We start from the raw sequence: 12,394 nt of genomic DNA on the forward strand, positions 1-12,394 counted from the left end.
AACAAATCAACTGGATTAGCCTACCAAAATTTGAATGATTTAAATATTGATCTATTAAACAAATAAAAAATATAAATTATTTGAACATAATATAATATTATAATCATTCGGATGTCATATTTTTTAAGAATTAATAGAGTAATAATTAAAAGAAACATATTTCTAAAAATAGTTATAATTACTAAAAAAATTTTATAAAATAATGTTAATCCATCAACTTGTTTCTACTTGTTTACAGTATTTAATCGTTTTACTTCAATCATATAATGGAAGAAAATTATGATATTTCCTTTAATCATGCTACTTCAATGGCAAGTTATAGTATTTCCTTGGCAGTTTATGGTATTTCGTTGGCATTGAAGTAACACGATTAAAAGTGGGTATTGTTATATCATAAAGAAAATACATTTTGGATATCTCGGAAGATTGAAATTGTTATGTTGGATTCTAAGCCCATCAACATTCCTATGGGTTCAAATGTCAAGCTCCTTCTTAATCAAGGGGAGTCTATTCATGATTCAGGAAGGTAGCAAATACTAGTTGGAAAGTTTAATTACTTAACTATTACAAGACCAGATACATCATTTGTTGTCAGTGTTGTTAATCAATTCTTGAATTCTTCGTGTGATGGCCATTGGGATGCTGTGGTTAGAATCTTGAGATATGTTAAAGGATCTCCATAGAAAAGACTAGTATACAAAGACAAAGGTCATTCTAATATTGTTGGATACACAGATGTTGATTGGATAAGTTGCTCGATCGATAAACACTCCACATTTGGGTATTGTTTTCTTATTGGAGCTAATTTAATTTGTTGAAAAAGTAAGAAATAAAACATTGTTGCTAGATCTAGTGTTGAAGTAGAGTATCGAGCTATGACTCTCACTACATGTGAACTTTTGTGGATGAAGCATCTAATCCAAGAAAATTGCGCTTATGTGAAATTGGAGTTATGAAACTAATGTGTGATATCCAAATAGTTATGCACATCGCCTCCAATCCAATCTTTTAGGAGAGAACTAAGAATATTGAGATTGAATATCATTTTATGCATGGAAAGATTGTGTCTAAAGAAATTATTACTACTTTTATCAAGTTTGAATGAGCAGTTCATAGATATTTTCACTATGTCTCTTTGTGGTTTGGTGATAGCTTACACAAATTCGATACATATAATCTTTTATGCACCAACTTGAAGGGAGTGTTGAGATATAATTTGTTATAATAAATTTATCTTTATTAAGATAGGATAAGTTTATTTTCTATGTTTATCTTTATTTAGTTTTATCTTTAAACTTATTTTTATCCAGAATAAATTAAGATTATATAAATATGTACCTTTTTACATTGATTTCTTAAGCAATAATAATCATTGTACATTCATATTCAACAATTGTTGCATCCTTCCTTCCTTTCTCTATCTGGGAATGACACTTATAGGAAGTTCATGTCTTTTAATTTATGCATTTAACCTAATAACTAGACATAAACATGCACAATGTGTGAATAAAAAATAATTATCTAAATTAAAAATGTTAACTTTTTGTTAATATATAAGTTTTATATATAATTTTTTTAATTATGTAATATAAATTTGTTATTGATTTTTACAACAAATAAATTTATTATTTTTTATAAAAGGATTTGAATAGAAAAATTATTATTATAAATATTTTATATTTATATAATATTTCATCCTTTATTTTTTTTCCTAGATTCAAAATTAAAAATATAAGATTCAAGTAAATAAATTTTTTAAAAAGTTCATAATAACTAAATTATAAAACAGTCTATTTCAATATTTTCTCAAATTAATAAATTGATAATAAAGAATATACATCTATTGATTGTTTTCAAATATGTAACCCTTCATATACAAATATAAATCTAATTGCTGAGAGATTTATAAAAAAAAATTGAATTATTTTTTAAAATTAATATTAATAAAAATTTATTATTTTCTTATTATGAGCATAAATATCAATTAATAATAATTATTAGATTTTGATAAAAGAAACATTTTAATAATGATTTATAATTAAAAGTAATATTAATATTAATTACTATTTGTTTTTTTGAAATGGAGAATTTAATCAAATTAAATTTCTTAAATAGTACATTAATGATCGAATATTTAATCTACAATTACTATCAAATAATATTTCTTCATTTTTATTTATAATTAAAATTAATATTTTTGCAACTGAAAATTTTATTCTTAATTAATAAAATCATTAATTCATATATAATTACATATTAAACATAATTTTATATTATCACACATTATAGTTTTGATGAAAAATATATTTTTATTTTTTGTATTTTTTATAACGAACAAATTAATTAAATTGAATATGTTAATTATTAATTAATATTATTATTTATATAATTACTAATTTACTAGTTAAATATAATTTGAAGCTATTAGTTACTTAATGCAAATTTAGAAGTACAATCAAAATAATATTATAGATAAAATGTGTGACAAATTCAGAATAGTGAAAATAAGATGAAAAAAGTAGTACCATTTATTGTTTTACAAAGATTATATCATGTGATTGTGTATTAAATATCATATTATGTGTGACAAATTGAGAATAGTAAAAAAAAGATGAAAAAAGTTATATCTTCTATTTTTGACAAAGATTACTAGTGAGATGAAAATTAAACAAAAGATAAATTAGAGAAAACGTAAATATATAATATAAAGGATAGGGGAGAAAAAATAGGAAAAGAGAAAAAAAGTAGTATCATGATGAAATAAAAATTAGACAATAGAGAAATGAAGAGAAAAGAAAATGAACAGAGAAAAAATAGTAGCCTTTTCATGACAATGATGATAAAATAAAAATCAGATAATAGATAAATAAGAGTTAGATTAAATAGAACGTAGAGAGATGTAATATATAAAAAGTAAAGAAAAAATATGATAAAAAATAAAAATTTAAAGAATTTATCATAAAAATAAATATACTGACATAACAACGTGTAAAATTATTTTTATAATATATCTACGTAATTGAGTGTAGCTTAACTTTTATATACAAATAGAAAATAGATAGTTACGAATTTATCAATGTTGCATAATATAAATTTTTTTTTTGATTCATGGGGGGGCTAAAAGCCCAAGGAAAAAACTAACAAAAGATTCGAAAACTAGAAATCACGAGGAAATGTTACTCCAGACTCATCTGCAAATAAAAGAGAAGCACTCCACAAGGGGGGAGAATCGAAAAACGTGAACTTCTTCTGGCAGAGAGAGCCCTCTCTTGGCAAAACAGTCTGCTACCTGATTAGCCTACCTTAAAATATGAGTACACTCAATAGTGTTTAAGTCTTCAGCCATCTTAACCACTTGATTGGTCAAACCGTAACAGGGGTGCAATCTAGGGCATCCTTTATTTAAAAATTGAACTCCACTGATTAAGTCATACTCGATAATAATGTTATCACATAGGCCTCTACCTCTGAGGATCTTTAAACCATAGAATATGCCCCAAAGTTCAACATGAAGGATGGAGCAAACCCCAACCCGATAGGAGAATCCTACCATGAAATTACCTTGGTTATCACGCAACACCCCACCACAGGAGGCAACCCGAGATGTATTGACTGCCCCATCACAATTAACCTTTAAGTAACCTTGGAGAGGCGCCTTCCACCCAATATATAGGATTGACTGAGGAGGAGGGACTCCACGATTAGCTGCCAGGCTATATCTATTTGATAGCTCACGACTTCGACCCCGAATTTCTCCCAACAGAAGAGTTGTATTAAGTTGGGATTGTTGAAAGACAAAGGTGTTGCGAGCCTTCCAAATAGCGTCTAGAGTCACTGCAAAGGTGATAGGCCAACCTTTGTTTCCTCCTGATAGGTTATGTTCCAACCAATCAAGAATAGAGTTTGAGATAAGGTCAAACCCAGGGGTGTCGTTATAAAGAGATAACTAGATAGACTTTGCAAAAAGGCAGTCACATAGTACATGTAGTGTTGTTTTCCTTTCTCTTTTACAAATAGGAAAGAGTGGATCAGTTGTTAGGCCCCTCCTACTGCGCCAATCATTTGTTACCAAGCTTTCATGAGCCACTCGCCATAATAGGCATCTTACTCGTTCTGGACCGCACTACTTCCAAATTAAATTAAATACTACATTCGATCCATTAGATATTGTGCGAATGGCATTGTATGCAGATTTAATAGAGTAGGTTCCAGTTGGGGACCCACCCCAAACCAAAACATCTGGGTCAGTTACCAAAGAAGGGGGAGCAGACTCTATTATCTCAAACCAAACTGAAGTAGGAAGCAAATAACGAATATGGTTTAGGTCCCATTTGCCTTCCTCAGTGATATATTCAAATACTAATTTACCTTTCTCTTGCTCCGAAACTGGTTCTAGAGACACCTCAGACAGACGGGTTCAGGAAAGGAGCCAGTTGTCCATCCAAAACTGCACTTGTTTTCCATCCCCAACATTCCATGCAATGAGAGGTTGGACAAATGACCACGCATCACAAATACCTGTCCAAATATTTGAGGAGGTTGGTTTCTTCTTAATAACTGGCATCATTTCATTCCCACATTTATATTTATCTCTCAAGACTTGGACCCATAATTTAGAGGGCTATGAACAAATGCTCCAACAATTTTTCATCATAAAACATCTATTAACAAGCCTCATCTCTCTCAAGCCTAGACCTCCTTCATTTTTAGGTTTGCAGATCTTTGACCAAGCTACCGCATGGATCTTCCTCTGGTCACTTGTGTGGCCCCACAGAAATGATCTACAAGACTTATCAATTTCATCACAAGCCTGACGGGGAAAGAAAAATGTTTGCATAATGTAGGAGGGAATTGTCACGAGGACAGATTTGGTGAGGGTCAAACGACCAGCGAAAGATAAGTTTCTTGTCTTCCACGAGCTAAGTCTTTGATTCACCTTCTCCATCACAGATCTAAGGAAACGACGATTAACTCTCGCGTGATGGATAGTAACTCCTAGATACTTACCGAGGTTATCAGTATGATGAAATTTGAGAGCATCGCTGATCTCTTTCTTAAACGCCCAAGTCACAGTTTTTGAGAAGAAGATGCGAGTTTTCTCAATGCTGACCTTCTGACCTGAACTATTGCAAAAAATATCAAGGCATTGTTGAATAATTTCTACCTGATCTATAGAGGCCTCAGAGAGTAGGATCAGGTCATCCGCGAAGGCAAGGTATGATAAGGACGGCCCTCCTTTAGAAAGTTTAATCGGTTTCCATAGCTTATGGGTCACAGCAACATCTATAAGGTGAAACAGATGCTCCATACATAAAACAAAGAGATAGGGGGACAAGGGGTCCCCTTGTCTGATACCTCGAGACGGTTTGAATTCTTCCAGTTTCTCCCCGTTCCAAAGCATAATCATAGATGGAGTGGAGATATAGGCCCACACGAAGTCCACAAACTGTTTAGGGAACCCAATATCTTCCAACGTATCCTTAATAAATCTCCAATTGAGACGGTCGTAGGCTTTCTCAAGATCTATTTTAATTGCCATCCAACCTTTCTTGCCTGTTCTATGCTTCATAGAGTTAATCACCTCTTAGATGTTGATAATGTTATTAGAAGTCTGCCGATGAGGGACGAAACTACACTGATTTGGGCTTACTAAACCCTCCATCACTTTCCTGAGTCGGGTTGGCAGGACTTTAGTGATCACTTTATAGGAAACGTTACAGAGGCTAATAGGTCTCATTTGCTTCAGCGAAACTACATTATCAACTTTTGGTATGAGAGTTATCAAGGTACCATTGATTTCAGAGATCTTTCTCAGATTAAGTTCCACACCATGAATTAATCGACACAAGGACGGGCCCACTATATTCCATTGGGATCGGTAGAAGATAGCTTGGAAACCATCTGGTCCAGGGGCTTTAAGGCCCCCCATTTGCTTTACAACACCATGAATTGTTAAGGTGTGAAGATTGCATAATAGAAAACTTAGGAAGAAAGCAATAACAAATTGAGGAGTGTACTCCATGCAAGGGAGTCTTGCAAGTTTGGAGATGCCAAAACCTAGTGTAGACTCAAAGCAATCCCAATGGGGTTGAACAAGTTTGGGACATTGGCTTGGCTATATATACCATTGTAGGCAAACCTCATTTTGTGTGCAGAAATTCCAAGTGAGAAATAAGAAAGGAGTTGAGTTGAGAGAGTGAGTGTTTCATACAAGTGTGTGTGAGTTGTACTCCTCGGTTTATCCTCCTCTTTTGAGTGATTTCTCCTGGCTTGGTATCGCCCCCAGACATAGGATTTTTATCCGAACTGGGTTAACAAATTCGTGTCTTTTATCGCTTTATCGCTTTCACATTCGTTATTGTGTTGTTGTTGGCCATCTTGACTTGATCCATTTCATAACAACTGGTATCAAAGCCAGGTCATAGTATCAAGATGGAGGGCAAAATTCCAGTCGAACGATTCAATGGTTCCGACTTTGGATTCTGGCGCATGCAGATGGAGGCCTGCCTGTATGGGAAGGACCTGCACGCACCACTTGCAGAGAAGCCCGAGAGGATGAGTGATGAAGAATGGAAGGTGCTCGATCGGAAGGCGATGAGCGCTATAATTCTATCGCTCTCTCAGAATGTCGCCTACCATGTGAAGGGAGCGAAAAGCACGAAGGAAGTCCTGCAGACACTTGCCGATATGTACGAGAAACCCTCAGCAATGAACAAGGTTATGCTGATGAAGAAGCTGTTCAAGTTGCAGATGGAGGAGAGGAAGTCGGTGGCCGATCATCTCAACGACTTCAACCAACTCACGACGCAGCTGGCGTCTGTGAACATTGAGTTTGATGATGAGGTAAAGGCCTTAATCCTGCTCTCATCGTTGCCCGACAGCTGGGATGTGTTTGTTACTTCGGTGAGCACTTCGTCTGGCAAGGAGAAGATGAAGTTCGACAACATCAGGGACATGATGTTGAACGAAGAGACCCGCAGAAATCAGGCGGGAGGGTCGTCTGGATCTGCACTACATACAGAGTCTAGAAGAAGACCCGACACACGGGGTAAATTCCGTGGAAGGTCAAAATCCAAGGGGAGAAACAAAGGCAAGAAGGAGATGGTGTGCTGGAACTGTGAGAAGCCCGGGCACATGAAAAGTGAATGCCGGGCGCCAAAGAAGGAGAAGGAGGGCCAGACAGCAAATGCCGCAATAGAGGAAACGGTGGATGCACTCTTGTTGAGTGTGAGCAGCTCGTCCGATGACTGGGTCATGGACTCAGGGGCCTCATTCCACTCATGCAGTAGAAGAGACATCATGGAGCCATACACTACAGGTGATTTTGGCATGGTATATCTTGCAGACAACAAACCCCTGAAGATTGTAGGGAAGGGTGATGTACGGATCAAGTATGCAAATGGGTCATGCTGGACCTTACGAGATGTAAGGCACATACCAGGACTGAAGAGGAATTTGATTTCAGTCGGACAACTGGATAGTGACGGCTTCCACATAATGTTCGGAGACGGTAAGTGGAAGGTCAGCAAAGGAGCTATGACATTGGCACGAGGGCTGAAGTCAGGAACGCTCTACATGGCAGGAGGATCCAACCCAAACATCCCCTTTGCAGGAGCAGTCTCGCAGGCTGATTTTTGGCACAATAGCTTGGGCCACATGAGCGAGAAAGGCATGAGCGTGCTGAAGTCAATCGGACGGTTGCCCGAATTAAAGTCGGTGGACGTAGGTCTATGTGAGCATTGTGTGCTTGGAAAGCAGAAGCGGGTGAGCTTTATGACCACGGGGAGAACTCCAAAGATGAAAAAACTGGAGCTCGTACACACTGACTTATGGGGGCCAGCACCGGTGATATCTCTTGGAGGATCGACATACTACATGACGTTCGTCGATGACTGCACAAGAAAGGTATGGGTGTACTTCCTGAAAAGAAAATCCGATGCCTTTGATACCTTCAGGAGATGGAGAGCACTTGTGGAGAATGAAACTGGTCTACAAGTGAAGTGTCTGAGATCAGACAACGGTGGTGAGTACAACAGTGAAGCCATCAAGGAATATTGTGCCGACCGTGGGATCCGGATGCAGAAGACAATCCCGGGCACACCTCAGCAGAATGGAGTTGCTGAGAGGATGAACAGAACACTGAACGAGCGTGCGAGATGCATGCGATTGAAGAGCGGACTGCCCAAGATGTTCTGGGCAGAAGCAGTCAGCACGGCTGCTTTCTTGATCAATCGTGGGCCTTCTGTCCCGCTGAACAACAGGATTCCAGAGGAAGTCTGGAGTGGTAAGGAAGTTGATCTCTCTTTCTTACGCACCTTTGGTTGTTTAGCCTATGTTTTGAACGATGATCGGACTAAGCTGGATGCTAAGTCGATTAAGTGTACATTCATTGGATATGGGACTGACGAATTTGGGTATAAGTTCTGGGATGATCTTAACCGGAAGATAATTCGTAGTCGTAATGTGGTGTTCGATGAAGGCATGATGTACAAGGACAAGAAGGAGAGCCTGAACGATGGCAAGATGGAAAAGGAAGTGGTTGGTCTCGACATATCAAACACCAGGATCCCGAGACCAGCAGACCATGATTCAGTGGGAGTTCAGATGGAGGAAACCGACCAAACAGAGGAGGAGTCAGAGCCCGAACCACCGCCGCCCTTTGAATTCCGGGCGACAAGGGAAACAGAAAGCAGGACACCCCTGGCACTGGGCCGAGTTACAAGGAAGAGAAGGGCCCCGGAGCGGTATTCACCCTCTCTCTACTATTTGCTTTTGACTGATTGTGGGGAACCCGAATGCTATGCAGAGGCGGTCAATGATGACCACAAGAGCAAGTGGGAGCTTGCGATGGACGACGAAATGTGCTCGTTGAAGAAGAATGACACATGGGAATTGTGTCAACTCCCACAAGGAAAGAAGGCTCTTCAGAACAGATGGGTCTATCGAGTCAAAGAAGAATCAGACGAAAAAATCGATACAAGGCCAGACTTGTAGTGAAGGGATTCCAGCAGAGATACGGTATTTATTTTACCGATGTTTTTACACCTGTTGTTAAGATAACCACTATTCGCCTAATGTTAAGCATGGTAGCGGCGGAGAACTTGGAGTTACAGCAGATGGATGTGAAGACGGCCTTTCTGCACGGGGATCTCGAAGAGGAAATCTACATGGTACAGCCGGAGGGGTACAAGGGAGATGATCAGCAGGTCTGTCGCCTGAAGAAGAGCTTGTATGGATTGAAACAGGCTCCGCGACAGTGGTACCGGAAGTTCGATAACTTCATGCTGGAGATAGGGTACTCCAGGTGTAGTGCTGATCATTGCTGTTATGTGAAGAGGTTCGGTGACTCTTTCATTATTCTACTCCTGTATGTGGATGACATGTTGATAGCAGGATCAAATGTCATGGAGATCAACAGGCTCAAGGATCAGTTGTCAAGGAGATTTGACATGAAGGATCTAGGCGAAGCAAGGCAGATATTGGGCATGAAAATCACGAGGGACAGGAATACTGGTAAATTATGGCTTTCTCAATCTAAGTATATTGAGAAGGTGTTGTGCAGATTCAAGATGGAAGCTGCAAAGCCGGTTGGAGTGCCACTGGGAAGCCAGTTTAAGTTGTCCAACAAAGATTCGCCCAAGGATGACTCTGAACGAGAAAGGATGAGGGGTACGCCGTATGCTTCGGCCATTGGGAGCTTGATGTACGCTATGGTCTGCACCCGGCCAGACATAGCACATGCAGTGGGAGTTGTCAGCCGATTCATGAGCAATCCCGGAGTAATGCACTGGGAGGCAGTAAAGTGGATCCTTAGGTACCTGAGGGGTACTAAGGACCGGGTATTGATGTTTGGAAGGGGTAACCTTACCCTGTCTGGGTTTGTCGATGCTGATTTTGCAGGAAGTGACCTCGATAAGAGGAGGAGCACTACTGGGTACGTGTTTACTTACGGCGGAACAGCCATATCCTGGATATCAAAGTTGCAGAAGATTGTTGCACTGTCAACGACGGAAGCTGAGTACGTGGCAGTGACGGAGGCAGCCAAGGAGCTCGTTTGGCTGCAGAATTTCCTGAATGAACTTGGGAGACCTCGGGAGTATGTGGCTCTATATAGTGATAGCCAGAGTGCGATCCATCTGGCAAAGAACCCCGCGTTTCACTCACGAACGAAGCACATCGAGGTCAAGTATCATTTCATCAGGCATCTTCTGGAGAAGAAGGCACTGCAGCTCGAGAAGATCCAGGGGGACAAGAACCCTGCAGACATGCTGACCAAGGCGGTGACTTTGGAGAAGTTGAAGCTGTGTGCAGCTTCGACCGGCCTTGACAACTAAGCAGACAGACCCGGTAGTACCAAGAAGGAAGAGGAGAAAAGCTGATCAATCTTCAAGTGGGAGATTGTTAAGGTGTGAAGATTGCATAATAGAAGACTTAGGAAGAAAGCAATAACAAATTGAGGAGTGTACTCCATGCAAGGGAGTCTTGCAAGTTTGGAGATGCCAAAACCTAGTGTAGACTCAAAGCAATCCCAATGGGGTTGAACAAGTTTGGGACATTGGCTTGGCTATATATACCATTGTAGGCAAACCTCATTTTGTGTGCAGAAATTCCAAGTGAGAAATAAGAAAGGAGTTGAGTTGAGAGAGTGAGTGTTTCATACAAGTGTGTGTGAGTTGTACTCCTCGGTTTATCCTCCTCTTTTGAGTGATTTCTCCTGGCTTGGTATCGCCCCCAGACATAGGATTTTTATCCGAACTGGGTTAACAAATTCGTGTCTTTTATCGCTTTATCGCTTTCACATTCGTTATTGTGTTGTTGTTGGCCATCTTGACTTGATCCATTTCATAACATGAATCTCTAAAACTGAAAATGGTAGAGAGAAGGCCTCCAACTCTTGATCTGATAGGGTAGGAAAGGCTGACGTGAGACAATATGGAACATACACTTCTGGGTCTTTAAATAAACGTTTATAGAATGCAGTCACCATAAGCTGCAGATCACGTTTGTTTTCTATCCAAATACCTTCATCATTTTGTAGCTTCACGATCCTATTTCGCCTCCTTCTAATAACCGTGGTGCCATGAAAATAACTGGTATTTCTGTCTCCATATTCCAGCCATTTGCACCGAGATTTCTGAAGCCAAAGTAACTCTTCCCTTGCGAGAATTATTTCATATTGGCTCCATAATTCTTTTTGCAAATTTGAGAGGAAAGGGTTATCTTCCTGAAAGAGCCTAGATGCTATGCCGTTTAACCTCCTTCTCAGGCGTCTCTTAGCATGAAAAATATTACCAAAAGTGATTTTGTTCCATTTTAGCAGGCTGCATTGTGTGTTCCTCAAATTTCTTGGCCAATCTATTGGCTCGTCCCAGCTTTCTCTGATTAGGGTGGGAAAGTCAGGGTGGGTCAACCATGCGGCTTCAAAGCGAAATGGTCTACGAGATTTATTTATTGTTTCTGGTGAAAGCAGCAGGATAGGGCAGTGGTCCGACTTAAGCGGGTTTAGATGAAATACATTTGAGTTTGGATTAGCCATTTGCCACTCCAAGCTAACCAGAACTCGATCCAATCTCTCAAATAAGGATCCTCTTTCCAAGTGAAGGGTGCTCCCTGGTAGCCTATATCTAGCAGGTGGCATTCAAGCACAAAATCTCTAAAGGCGTTGTCACCACGGAGGCACGCCGATGATGAACCTCCTTTGCGTTCTGACTCTTTAAGGACAACATTGAAATCACCTAGAATGCACCAAGGATTTCGAATATTCGCGGCTATTCTTCTAAGGTCCCTCTAGAGACTTACACGAAACTGAGGGTGCGGGTTGGCATAAACTACAGTTAACTCCCAGGCTAAGGATCCACTTGAAACAGTAAAATGAACAAACTGAGAAGAGGATTGTAACATCTCCAGTCTCCATCTTGCCGAGTCCCAAAAACACCATATTCCTCCAGCACGACCATTTGCGTCAACCATGAAGGATTTATCAAGTTTGATGCGACGCGCTATCTGCTACGCTTTAGAGCCACTAACATGTGTTTCTAGTAAACACAAGATACCCACATCATTTTCATGAATTAAGTCATTGACCAGAGGAGCAAATCCTTTGCTGCCCGTCCCTCTACAATTCCAACTTAGAATATTCATATCTAATCAGAGGAGGAGTTTGGTTTTGAAAACCTGGATCCATCATGTTGGACAATTCCAACTGGCTTCTTCGTTGTATGCTTCCCAGAATTATTCGCTCCTAGTTCAAAGTGTTGTTTCAGCGCATTAGCAATGGCTAACGTCTCATCATCGGGGGTGTGAGCATGTGTGATTAACTGATCTTCAATCTGCATGGAACCTCCCTCATATATGTTACGTTCTTTAGGCCGGTGAGAACTCTAAGAGAGTTTTC

The 12,394-nt window shown here is 39.3% G+C and overlaps 1 protein-coding gene across 1 annotated transcript; it reads right to left on the reverse strand.

Annotated features, from left to right (window-relative positions):
* Positions 1-10,804: 10,804 nt before the first annotated feature.
* LOC145954005 (uncharacterized) lies at positions 10,805-11,638 on the reverse strand. Its single transcript, XM_083067711.1, has one exon. It carries the CDS (start codon positions 11,636-11,638, stop codon positions 10,805-10,807), a length of 834 nt encoding a protein of 277 aa, XP_082923837.1.
* Between the last annotated feature and the right edge of the window lie 756 nt (positions 11,639-12,394).

This window comes from Cajanus cajan, chromosome 1 (genome assembly GCF_000230855.2).
Source record: "Cajanus cajan strain Asha chromosome 1, NIPB_CcT2T_4, whole genome shotgun sequence".
NCBI classification, from domain to species: Eukaryota; Viridiplantae; Streptophyta; class Magnoliopsida; order Fabales; family Fabaceae; genus Cajanus; species Cajanus cajan.